General features: G+C 44.8%; 1 protein-coding gene across 3 annotated transcripts in view; it reads left to right on the forward strand.

Moving 5' to 3' along the window:
- The first annotated feature begins 2,395 nt into the window (after positions 1-2,395).
- ADAM17 (ADAM metallopeptidase domain 17) overlaps positions 2,396-13,451 on the forward strand; it is a 49,347-nt gene continuing 38,291 nt past the window's right edge. For 2 of the 3 annotated variants that reach the window (XM_077844180.1, XM_077844178.1), the window contains exon 1: positions 2,462-2,749. Coding sequence is in view for 2 of the 3 variants with exons in the window: in XM_077844178.1 (XP_077700304.1) it covers positions 2,665-2,749 (85 nt within the window). In the remaining variant the exon portion in view is untranslated. Of the gene's footprint in view, positions 2,750-13,451 lie in introns of all 3 variants that reach the window. The other variant, XM_077844179.1, reaches the window with a different exon arrangement.

The raw sequence follows: 13,451 nt of genomic DNA on the forward strand, positions 1-13,451 counted from the left end.
TATTGGGGCACCTGGCTGGCTTCGTTGTTAGAGCATGTAACTTGGTCTCGGGGTTGTGAGTTCAAGCCCCATGTTGGCATGGAGCCTACTTAAAAAAAAAAAAAATTAAATGGCATTTATTAAATAGATAGCTAAGTGCCTTCTGTGAGCAAGACACTATAGAGCTGTGAAAGACACCAAAAAATATAATCTAGGACCTACTAAAGTTCTAAGCTGGAGAGTATGGTGCCTAGCTGTTCAGGAAATGATACTCTAATTGTATTTAAAAAATTGTGGGGGTCCCTGGGTGGCTCAGTGGTTTAGCACCTGCTTTCAGCCCAGGGCATGATTCTGGAGTCCCTGGATGGAGTCCCACATTGGGGTCCCTGCATGGAGCCTGTTTCTCCCTCTGCCTGTGTCTCTGCCTCTTTCTCTGTGTCTCTCATGAATAAATAAACAAAATCTTAAAAAAAAATTGTATACAGGGGCAATTGGGTGGCTCAATTAGTTAAGTGTCTGCCTTTGGCTCCAGTGGTGATCTGGGGTCCTGGGGTAAAAGCCAAGCTTTTTAATGGCTTTCCCCTACTCCATGGGGAGCCTGCCTCTGCCTCCTCTCACTCATCCTTTCTATCTCTCATGAATAAATAAATAAAATCTTTAAAAAATTATATACAATGGTCGCATTTTTAAATCATATATATATATATATATATATATATATATATATATATATATATATATATTTAAGTAGGCTCCACACCCAGCCTGGAGCCCAAGGCAGAGCTTGAACTCACAACTCTTTAGATCAAGACCTGAGCTGAGGGGAAGGGAGGGAAAAATAAAACACGACAAAATCAGAGAGGGAAACAAACCAAAAAGACTCTTATCCATAAGAAACAAACTTAGGGTCGCTGGAGGGGGTCAGCGGGAGGATGGTAACTGGGTGACTGGCATGAAGGAGGGCACATGATGTAATGAGCACTGGGTGTTACATGCAACTGATGAATAACTGAGCTCTACCTATAAAACTAAAGATACACTATATGTGAATTAGTTGAAGTTAAATTAAAAAAAAAAAAAAAAAAGACCGGAGCTAAGATCAAGAGCCAGAGGCTTAACCAACTGAACCACCCAGGCATCCCAAGGGATACAGTTTTTTTTTTTTTTTTTCCCTTGGGATAGTTTTTTTTAAAGCGTGCAATTTACAGAGATAAAATTTTGCTTACTTTTTGATTAGGTCTGCCGTCAATGTTTATATTTAACATGAAGGCATACCTCAGATGAACAGACCAGGGGAGCCGAAAGTGCAAAGCCAGTAAGTAACCGTGGGTAACAACTGTTGGAAAAGATGCTGAGATTTTCCTGAGGCATACCACAATGAACCTGTTTAAACCACAGTTTGTGTATTTTATTAGGAACTAGCCTTGAAACGAGGTCACCGAGGGAGTCTATATCCTATTCCTAACAATTTACCGCTTGATAATGGAGAAAGAGGCTCTTCCACTCACTCTCAAGTGGAAAATGTGTTATGTCCCCACTTGTATAAATTCTAGTTGAACCCAACGAGCCCTACGCACCCGAGGCTATGGGAATGTTTTCTTCCGTACTATAAACACTCAACTACACAGGGCTAAAATTATGCAAAGGATTGCAAAACAAAACAGAACTGCTTTGGGACGTCTCCAAACCAAGCTACACGAACCAGGCGGAATTGACTTTTTATTTTTATTTTATTTATTTATTCATGAGAGACACAGAGAAAGAGAGAGGCAGAGACACAGGCAGAGGGAGAAGCAGGCTCCGCGCGGGGAGCCCGATGCAGGACTCGATCCTGCGACCCTTCGTACCCCAGGCTGGAGGCGGCGCTAAACCGCCGGGCCACCGGGGCTGCCCCCGGAATGGACATTTTTAAAAGCCGGCTGCTAGACCCTAGCTCCTGCACTCACACAGGCGAGGAGTGGGGCTGGGGCGCCAGATTCTCCGGGTCTGCAGACCCCGGGCCTGCCCGCCGAGCCCCGCTCGGGGCCGCGGGCGCCTGCAGCTGCGGGGCCCGGGGCTGCTCCGGGGTCAGGCGCAGGGCCCCCGCCGTCCTGCGGCCCAGGCGCCCCTTGGGTGGTCGGTGCCCCCGAGCACGCACCGGGCCCCGCGCCCCTCGGCCTCCCCCCGCCCCCGCCCGGGGGCTCAGCGCGGCTTCTACAGCAACGGGGACCCTGACCAGGTCGGGGGCGCCCAGGGCACGGACGCCTCCGAGGGCCTGCTCGCGCGCTCCCGCCTCCCTGGCGGCGGTCACCCGGGGACACAGGCGAGGCCAGGGTGGGGCGAGTCAGGACGTCCGGGGCCGCGTCGGAGAAGCAGCGGGCGGCGCCGGCCCGGGAGGGAAGGACGGGGGGCGGGGCGAGCGAGGGCCTCCCGGCAGGCCGCGCGGCGCCGGGCTTCCGGCTGGGGGCGGAGCGGGGGTCGGCGGCAACCGGAAGCGGGCTGAGCCGCCGTCTCGGAGCGCTGCCCGCACTTCCGGGGGCCTCGAGCCGGGCTCTCTGGAGTGTTCCGGTAGGCGGCGCGGGAGGAAAAGGAGGCGAGAGGGGCCGGGCCGGGCGGATCCCCTTCGCTCCCAATGTGAGCAGTGTCCCGAGCCCCCGTCAGGCGAAGGCTGCCCAGAGAGGTGGAGCCGGTGGCCGGGCCGGGAACATGAGGCGGTGTGTCCTCTTCTGGACCAGCGTGGTTCCCTTGGTGCTGGCGCCGCGACCTCCGGAGCAGCCCCCGCAGCGACTGGGTAAGGGCCGGGCCGGGGCGGGGCGGGCTAGCTGGGGGCCGGCGCCCGGAGCCCGGAGCCCGGAGCCGGAGCCGGAGCCGGAGCCGGAGCCCGGCGCGCGCCGCTTTCGGGGAAGAGCAGGATCTCTCAGGTGTTTAGGGGCGGGGTGTTGGACGGCCGTGGCGCGTCCCGAGGTTTTGGGTGCTGGAAGGGGGTGTGGCTCTTGGAGTGCTGGGAAGGGAGGGAGCCGGGCTGGCCTCTATGAATGGGAGAGGGATACTGGAAGGGGCCCTCGGGGGGGACTGACGGCCTGGGGGTCCGCCTCCGGAGCGTGCGTCTGGGAAGGAGGTAAGGGGTGTGTGTGTGGGGTCCAGGTCCTGAGGCGCCCCCGGCCTTGAGGGGTGCGGGTGCGAAGGGCCCGCAGCTCCGCGGCGACTCCTGGCTCTGCAAGGAGCGAACTCGAAGTCCTGCTGGTGGAGGTTCTTCTGTGTAGTCATCTGGTTGGAAGGCGGCGACTGGAGAGCGCATCCCGGACTTGGCGCTTTGCGAACGTCGTAAGCTTTTGCCCTGAAATTGTGGCTCATTGGAGGGGCTGCGAGGGGGGCGCCTGAACCTACCGGGCCAGCTCTTTGATACCGCTTGAACGCCTTCCTGGCCGTTTTAAACGAATAAAATTATCAGGGATGACCAGTTGCCTCAGTTTCGAGCCAAGGAGGTGGAGGGTTCTTATTTAGATTTTTCTTTTCTTTTTTTCTTTAGTTAAAAGGACATCTTTTCTGTATTTAAATTCAGTTTAGCTAACAAATACCGTATTATTAGTGTTAGGGGTATAATTTAGAGATTCATCAGTTGCATGTAACACCCACTGCTCATTAGCATCAAGTTTCTCTTTTCTTTTCTTTTTTTTCTTTTCTTTTCTTTTCTCTTTTCTTTTCTCTTTTCTTTTCTTTTCTTTTCTTTTCTTTTCTTTCTTCTTTTTTTTTCTTTAGAGATTTTATTTATTTATTCATGAGAGAGACACACACACACAGAGGCAGAGACACAGGCAGAAGGAGAAGCAGGCTCCATGCAGGGAGCCCGATGTGGGAGGAAGGCATACAGATGCTCAACCAACCACTGAGCCACCCAGGCGGCCCTCAAGTGCCCTCCTTAATGCCGGTCACCCAGTTATCCCTTCTCCCCACCCAATCTTATTTAGCTTTTCTAAAGAGATTGAACTTTAGGTTGGACGTTCATTAAGGTGTATGAAATTTGTGTAAACTTACGAAATCTTAGGGTTCTTTGCCTTCTAAAAGTTGGCATGTAAGACAGTTTAATTTGTCATTATGAAACGTAGTATATTTTCCCAGTGGGCAAAGTTGATTTTTCATGGTTGGTTTTTTTTTTTTTTAAGATTTTATTTATTTATTTATGAGACACAGAGAGAAAGAGAGAGAGGGGCAGAGACACAGGCAGAGGGAGAAGCAGGCTCCATCCAGGGAGCCCAATGAGGGACTCGATCCTGGCACTCCAGAATCACGCCCTGAGCTGAAGGCATATGCTCAACCACTGAGCCACCCAGGTGTCCCAAAAACCTTAGTTTCTAGATGAATCTTCCATGACATTCACAGATCATAGAGATTCTTTTTTTATTTTTGTGCTTTTTATTTTCAAAGTGTAGACCACCATTGCCAGAAAAATGGGTACACTTATTTATTCACCAAAGGTTAGAAGAACATGTGCTGTGTGGAAGTATTATGTGTGACATTGGAAATAGAAAGATCACATAGTATCTGTCTTCAAAAAGTTTTGCATATTTGTACAGAGATATCTAAACAGACAGTTCAGAAACAACATGGAGGAGAGAGAGATACACTACATTATGGCAAGTATTGTTACCGTGAAAAGATGTGGAACAGAGCCTGGGAAAGTTATAGAAGACTCCCTGAAGGAGGTGATACTTGAGCCCAGACTTTAAATTTAGGTAGGTGAAGAGGGAAAAATTAGTGGGGGTACTTAGAGACTGTAGAGTTGAAAGGAACCTCATAGATCATGTTTTAGTTTTCAAAATAAAAGGACAAAGGAGTCTCAGAGACATTGTGAGTTGTCATGTTCTCACAGTGATAAATCTGTGCCTTGTGGATATTCTTCCTTTTTTTTTTTTTTTTCTTAAATTTTGTTTATTCATGAGAGACAGAGAGAGAGGCAGAGACACAGGCAGAGGGAGAAGCAGGCTCCGTGCAGGGAGCCCGATGTGGGACTTGATCCCCGGTCTCCAGGATCACGCCCTGGGCTGAAGGCGGCGCTAAACTGCTGTGCCACCTGGGCTGCCTGGTATTTTTTCTTTTGAAGAATAACGGTGTATGTGTGTTTGATGGCTCCAGATGTGATTAGTTCCTTAACTTAATCTTACCATTTTTTAGATTGAACTGGTCAAGATCAAAGAATAGTTTTATAGTTAAGGAGCATGGTTTATTGTAGCCTATTTGTCTTATAAATGTTACTGTAGGGATCCCTGGGTGGCACAGCGGTTTGGCACCTGCCTTTGGCCCAGGGCGCGATCCTAGAGACCCGGGATCGAATCCCACGTCGGGCTCCCGGTGCATGGAGCCTGCTTCTCCCTCTGCCTGTGTCTCTGCCTCTCTCTCTCTCTCTCTCTCTGTGACTATCATAAATAAAAAAAATAAAAAAATAAAAAAAATGTTACTGTAACCTCAGTATTAAATTTTTAAGCTGGCATGCCTGGGTAGCTCAGTGGTTGAGCGTCTGCCTTCGGCTCAGGGCATGGTCCCAGGGTCCTGGGATTGAGTCCTACATTAGGTTACTTGCAGGGAGCCTGCTTCTCCCACTGCCTGTGTCTCTGCCTCTCTCTCTGTGTGTCTCGTCAATAAATAAATAAATAAATCTTAAAAAAAAGTTTTTTTTTTTTTTTTTAAGCAAACTACTTGCCATATGGGTTCAAACTCACAACCCCAAGGTCAAGTTGCATGCTCTATCAACTGAGCCAGCCAGGTGCCCCTCAGTACTAAATATTGATTAGGGATTTGATAATATATTTCTAAAATATTTTATTTTATATTTTATAAAAACATCTTATCCCTACTGAGCAGGGAGCCTGACATGGGGCTGGATCCCAGGACCCTGAGATCATGACCTGAGCTGAAGGCAAATGCTTAATCGACTGAGCCACCCAGGCTCCCTGGGACGACATTTTTTTCTGAAGGATAGAAATATATACTAGAATCCTGGCTTTTGGAGTACTCTACAGGACACCCAAGATGATTTCAATTGAACTGTTATGAATTGCATAATTCAGGAAAGTTGTGAGTCATGTGAACTTAGTCATGATGATATCTTGAAGTTGCAGCTGGGGTGTATAAGTCTCACTCTGATTTCAAAAGTGTTTTCCCTTTGTGTTACTTTTAATAAAAGAGGATGTAGTGGGTGGAGGGAAAAAAATATAGGTCACAGATGAGGGATAAAAGTTTGTATCTGAAACAGATTTTGAAATTTACCTTGAGGTTATTGGTGTGGGGATTCTCCACATTGCAGTGCTTGTTTTTCATTATTGACAGCACCATTTTGCTCAGTATTTGACATCTGGCTTCCTCTTTTGATGTTAACTTTGCTTATAGGGTCCATTCCTTTGAAACCGAAATACTTAACCACCCTAACTGTTCCAAAGGAGATTTAATTTAATGCCAGTCTGCTTTGAACTAGTCAAAGAGGTAAACTGTATTTCAAGAATAGAATGAAGAATAAGCAGAGAGCCATGGTGGAGACTTTGTGAGAAATCCTTTTAGCTTTTATGGAGTTTCCAGAACATTAAGTATAGGTGTCCTTTGAGGCCATGTGTGGTTGATTTTCTTATATTCCTTAATTTAGCCCTAAAATCAACCAAGGGAATTGGTATCTCCCTCCCCACGCTGCTTATTTTTCTCTTTTTTTTTTTCTTTTAACATGAGTTGTAGGCTTTGACAAATCTCATCTGCTGCCTTGGTTTCACTTACATTTGATTGTATTTTGGTAACTACTTATCCCTGACCTAGACTTATTCTCTGAGGCTCCATACTCAGGTATCCAACTCCCCACTTGATATTTCTGTCTCTGTATTCACAGGCACTTCCAATATAACATGTGCAAAATTACTTAGGTATGTTTATTTGATGAGAAGAAAGTATAGGATACAATGTCTACTCTAAAGAGATGGGTGCTGAAAAAAAAAATAAAGAGATGGGTGCTGGAAATTGTGGAAGTAGTCTCATTGCCTGACATGGCTTTGGGTCCCTTTCAGCTACAGAGCTGTATGGACCAATCCCGGTTTCCTTAGAGGATCCTTTGGGTTATGCTGACTTTTATTTAGGCTCAGAGTTTCCATGTGACTGGTCTTGCTGGAGAATCTTGGCTCTGATGAAGAGTTCTTGATAGGGAATGATTGAGGCAGCTCATCCTCTATCCGCCCTAACTGCTGTAAACCTAGAAAACTAAGTTTCTAACTCCCAGGCCTTGGGGTCTACTGCCCAGCAGAGAGCACTTGCTCTGTTCTCATTTTTCTCATCCTTTAGTCCAGGGAGGGATTCACCCACATGTAGGGCCTACTTCACAGTAACCTGTCTAGGTCCCTACCTTTTCCTGCAGAATTTGAGGAGTCCTCAAGAACATTCAGGTCTCATGTGTCTTCTGTACAAGCAGAATAAAGAGTTCACAGCAGTCCTGGCTTTTTTCTTTTCCACTTCTGACACCAGACATAGGAGCCTGATACTGATAGTGTCATCTTGGGAAATTCTTTGTACTCCACAGGGCAGAGGAGTTGAGAGTGAGCAGTGGGCTACAGGGGTTCTGCATTATACTTGCAAGTTATATTCCAAGAATATGTGATTTATTGAAAAAAGAAAAGAGAAATTAAGTAAAAAAGGCCATAAACATTCCTAGACTACTTTTGATACAACAGTTGATTGTTTAAAAATTGGTTTTAATTAATGAATTATTTATTTTTAAAGATCTATTTATTCATGAGAGACACAGAGAAGCAGAGACAGGCAGACGGAGAAAGCAGGCTCCCTGCGGGGAGGCGATGCAGGACTCAATCCCAGGACTCTGGGATCATACCCTGAGCCAAAGGCAGACACTCAACTGCTGAGCCACCCAGGCGTCCCTAAAAATTGGTTTTATTTATTTATTTATTTATTTATTTTTTAAAAAGATGTTTATGTTCGTTTTTTTTTTTTTTTAAATTTTTATTTATTTATGATAGTCACACAGAGAGAGAGAGAGAGGCAGAGACATAGGCAGAGGGAGAAGCAGGCTCCATGCACCGGGAGCCCAACGTGGGATTCGATCCCGAGTCTCCAGGATCGCACCCCAGGCCAAAGGCAGGCGCCAAACCGCTGCGCCACCCAGGGATCCCTAAAAATTGGTTTTATATTAAAAGTGTTGACTCTGGGCTTGATGAAAGTATAGTTTGTCATTTTAACAGTAAGCGGCCATAAAAGCATACCCCAGAGATGAAACAATTTGGGTGTAAAAGAAGGATGGAGTGGAAGATTTATCAAATCTATAGGCCACTTTACCCCTACATTGAGAAAGACGATTTATTGCAAGCCTGAAACTCCAGCTTTCTCCTGGTTCTTGGAGAACATATACAAGGAATGAAGTATCAGCTGCCTTTTACTGCTCATGTCAGTATTGAAAATCATACAAAACAGACTTGATTTCTTCCTGCCTAAAATCACTATGTGACTTATCAGTAAGGTAATTGTAAATATATGATGACATAATGCCGAAAAGTTCTATGTAAATGAACAATGTAATGTAATTGCAAACTACATAAAGAACAAGATGTAGTGTGGAACTCCAGAATCTTTCAGCATCCAGCTGTCCTTTTCTATCAACTCCTCCCCCAAACCCGCTCCTACTCGTGTTTTTTTTTTTTTTTTTTTTTTAATCTCAGTGAATATGGTGCCAACTATCTACCCACATACCCATGCCAGAAACCAGGGACTCTTTTCTTGATCTCCGCCTAGATTGCTTGGCTGCTTACTAGCCAATTTTCCAGACTCCAGTCTTGTTCCCCTCTAGCCCACGCTCCACACTGCAGTCACAGTGATATTTCTTAGAGCTGTTGCCTGTCCGCAGTCCAAAATTCTTAATTTAGTTCCATGGCCCTTCATAACCAAATTCTGCCCGCCTGCAGTCTCACACCTCTTCCCATCTGTGTGCTGTTGTGTCCTCTAGCTTCAGGGAGTTGCTTTCATTTCTTTGAGTGTTATGCTCCGAGTTTCTTGGGGACGTCAGGGTTTGTGTTATGCTCTCTACTTAGAATCCTATCCTTTCTTTCTCTTGGCGATCTCCTCTTCCTTTTGATCTTAACTTCACTACTGTTTACTTGGGAAAACATCCTTGGCTCCCCAGGCAGGGGTTCCCCCTGCTCTGCCCTTCCATAACTTCTTGCAACTTCCTCTCCCTTGGTACTTGACATACTTTATAATTTTTTTGTATGGTGGTCTTTCCTTCAGCGTCATACTATCAGTAATATATTTCTCTTTCTTTCATTATATCCCTAGTGCCTGGAAGGTGGAACATTTTCAGTAAATGTTGAATAAATGAATAGGTGGAGCCTGGTGGAAGGGAGGAAATGAAGTGCAGAATGTCCATGCAGGAAAGGAATGGTGAGGGTGGAAAAGACACAAAAGCAAAGCAATATCTTTTCCACCCTCACCAGGGAGGGTAGGGTCTCAGACTAGAGACTAAGCTGACAAGAGGCCAAGTGAGGGAAACCATAGCATGTGACAGAGAAGAGTGAGGAGGGATGAGTAGGGGATACCGAAATAAAGTACTCTGGTCTGACCTTTGGAATTGTGCTTGTTGTTTTCTAATTTTGTGTTCATAGCCAGTCCAAATGAGAAAAGCTCAGTTGTTTACGGGACTGCCTGAACAACTCGTAGAAAGCAAGGAAGGGGTTCTTATCCTGCAGCCATTGTGGAGTGCTAAGAAAGAGTATTACGTGGCTTATACTTAAGCTTATTGGGAGATTTGGATATAGATAAATGATAAAATCTTGGGAAATGTTTGAGATTCTGTTGAAAAACCTATAAAAAATTGAGATTGCTAGTGGTTGGAATTTTGGAAGTGAAGTACAGTGAAATGCCAAGTATCTGAGAGACTCCTTGCTAGTGAAGGGCAGTAGTGAGAGCAGGATGTCTGTTGGTTGGGTGAGGGGATGCTTTTACCATGTTGTCTGGAATGGCCCCAAGGCATCCAGTGTGAGATATCTAGTTATTATAAAGGGACAAATTACAGTTGAAACACATTACTTAGGTATTTTAAAGTGCTTTAGCAAGCTATATTTTAAAAGTGCTTATTATGAAAAATATACCTAAAGATAACCAGTGATATTACTATCGTGTTCTTTCTTTTCTCTAGGCCTATTTTTATACATGGTTAAGATCATGCAGTGTGCATAGTTTTTTTTTAACCTATGTTTGTTTGGGATCCCTGGGTGGCGCAGCGGTTTGGCGCCTGCCTTTGGCCCAGGGCGTGATCCTGGAGACCCAGGATCGAATCCCATGTCGGGCTCCCGGTGCATGGGGCCTGCTTCTCCCTCTGCCTGTGTCTCTGCCTCTCTCTCTCTCTGTGACTATCATAAATAAATAAAAAAATTAAAAAAAAAAAAAAAAAAAAAAAAAAAAAAACCTATGTTTGTTTATTTAATGTTATAGCATATTTTCTCATGTTCTTAAAAATGTTACCAGCCTTTTTAATGATTATAGATTTTTTTTCATTTGAAAGTGCTATAATTTATCTGTTTCTCAGTTATTAATTTACCTTATTTCTGATTTTTGTTTTTAAAAATAATGCAAGGCTGAACAAGGACTGTCTTTGTGCCTAAAGCTTTTATCTTCACTTTGTGCTGCTTTCTTGAGCCTGGTTCTAGTTCAGTGGTTCTCAAAACGGAGTGTATCAGCATCACTTGGAATGCATGTAACACAGATTGCTGGGCCTCAACCTAAGGATTCCTGACTGAGTAGGACTGACAGGAGACCTGAAAGCTGGCCTTTCTAACAAGTTTCCAGGTGATGCTACTCATATGGGGACCCCACTTTGAGAACAACTGGCCTGTGTTATTGACAATGACAGTACAGTATTGAGGTTAAGTTTCTCAGTCAGTAGGAGTGATTATGATCTTGAGTGAAACTGAATTCATGTATCAACCTGTATCAGGGAGGTAGAAGAGCTATAAAAGATTGTATCAGCATCTCAGCATTGAGAATTTGTGCAATTTGTACACACAGCAGTGCAATTTTTGTAAGGTTCTGTGCATAATAAAACCCAGCTCCCATGGGATGCCTGGGTGGCTCAGCGGTTGAGTGGCTGCCTTCGGCTCAGGGCGTGATCCCGGAGTTCCAGGATCAAGTCCTGCATCGGGCTCCTTGTGAGGAGCCTGCTTCTCCCTCTGCCTATGTCTCTGCCTTCTCTCTGTCTCTCTCATGAATAAATAAATAAAATTAAAACAAAACAAAACCCAGTTCCCTTTTGTCTGTTTTACAATCTACTTGTGAGATAAGACAAATATAACCCAAAAGTGCCAGAAAAAAGGAATTTAACAAAACAAAGGGCTACAGAATTCAGAGGGAGGCGAGATCATATTTGGTTGACACATCAAAAAGGAGGAGGCCAAGAAGTAGAAGGTCCAAGAAAAGCTATGATTTTTTTTAAACTTTTCTTTTAAAAATTAATTTATTTAAAGTAGGCTCCATTACCAATGTGGGGCTTGAACTCAAGACCCTGAGGGGATCCCTGGGTGGCTCAGTGGTTTAGCACCTGCTAAACCAGGGCGCGATCCTGGAGTCCCGGGATCAAGTCCCACATCGGGCTCCTGGCATGGAGCCTGCTTCTCCCTCCTCCTGTGTCTCTGCGCCTCTCTCTCTCTCTCTCTCTGCTTCTCCCTCCTCCTGTGTCTCTGTGCCTCTCTCTCTCTCTATCGTAAATAAATAAATAAATCTAAAAAAAGAAAAAAAGACCCTGAGATCAGGGGTGCCTGAGTGGCTCAGCGGGTGTGTCTGCCCTTGGCTCACGTCATGATCCTGGGGTCCTGGGATCGAGTCCCACATCAGGCTCCTTGCAGGGAGCCTGCTTCTCCCTCTGCCTATGTCTCTGCCTCTCTCTTTGTGTCTCTCATGAATAAATAGTCTTAAAAAAAAAAAAAGACCCTGAGGTCAACAGTCACATGCTCTACCGACTGAGCCAGCCAGGTGCCCCAGAGCTAGGATATTTTTAAGGAGTTTTACAAGTATGGCATCAGTGAAGCTTGGAGTTTTTGGCCAGAGAAGCCCAAGTTCAAGTCTTGGTTCTGTGCTAAATTAGCTTTGTGATATAATTCTCCCTGAGCTTGTTTCTTCATCTGTAAAAAGAAGATACTATTTCAGGTATGTTTGTGCAGATTACATAATAAAATACCCAACAAAGTATCTTGTAGGAAACACACACTCAAAAATTGTTGAATAGGCTGGCTCAGTCAGTAGAGCATGTGATTTTTGATCTCAGGCCACGAGTTTGAGTGGAGCCTACATTAAAGAAAAAAGTGGAAAAAAAAGATTGAATAAATGTAAGCTTCTTGAAGGGTTTTTCATTGATGCTTCTATGCGGTGTAATCAACAAGGCCAAATCACCAAGGACCATCTATTGGCATAAAAGTGATTGATGCCTTTTCAAACAGCTTTTTTTCGGATTAGATTTTAAAGGAAATTTTGTTGATGGAAAATGAGTGGTACCCAACAAATGTAAACTTTGCTGCCGCTTTATTTAGTATTATCTTGAATTAGACCCTGGATAGACTTTTTTTTTTTTTTTTAAGATTTCATTTGTTTATTTTAGAATAAGCATGGGCATGCTGGGGGAGGAGTGGAGGGAGAGAAGCAGACTCCCCCTGAGCACAGAGCCTGACACCAGGCTCAGTCCCCATGACCCTGAGATCATGATCTGAGCTGAAATCAAGAGTCAGTCGCTTATCCGACTGAGCCACCCAGGCACCCTGACTTGGATTGGTTTTGATGAAATTTAACATGCTTATCTCTTGTTTTCTTCAGGTTTTTCCTGAATAGTATAATAGTGAAGCATCTTCCTTTAGACCACTCTTTTTTTTTTTTTTTTTTTTTTAGACCACTCTTTATAAATTGGCCCTGCCTCCCTGTCTTTGCTGTTCTGCTCTAATGTCCATAGCACTAACATATATTGTGCATTGTATGTCTCTCCCACACTGAAATGAGTGCTGCAGTAGGCAGGAACTTGGCTCTATTTAGTACTGTATCAGTACTGCAACCAGTGCATGGCACATAACCATGAATTAGTGAATTGGTAAATGAACCAGTTGAAGATTTCAGGAGAAGAGGGAAAAGAAGAGTATTGTGTCAGTTCTTTTAAAAGTGATTTTGTGGGCATATTTATTTTATTTTTTAAAAAGATTTTATTTATTTATTCATGAAAGAGAGAGAGAGAAGCAGAGACACAGGCAGAGGGAGAAGCAGGCTCCTTGCAGGGAGCCCGATGTGGGACTCGATCCTGTGACTCCAGGATCATGCCCTGGGCTGAAGGCAGGTGCTAAACCACTGAGCTACTCAGGGATCCCCTTGTGGGCATATTTAACCTCAGTAACAATATACTTGTATTTTAAGCTCCTGGTGCTGTATTTTAAGGACATTCTAAGTCCAATGGAATGATTTTGAATATCATTGCTTCTGTAGTGATA

This window comes from Canis aureus, chromosome 12 (assembly GCF_053574225.1).
Source record: "Canis aureus isolate CA01 chromosome 12, VMU_Caureus_v.1.0, whole genome shotgun sequence".
In the NCBI taxonomy this organism is placed as follows: Eukaryota; Metazoa; Chordata; class Mammalia; order Carnivora; family Canidae; genus Canis; species Canis aureus.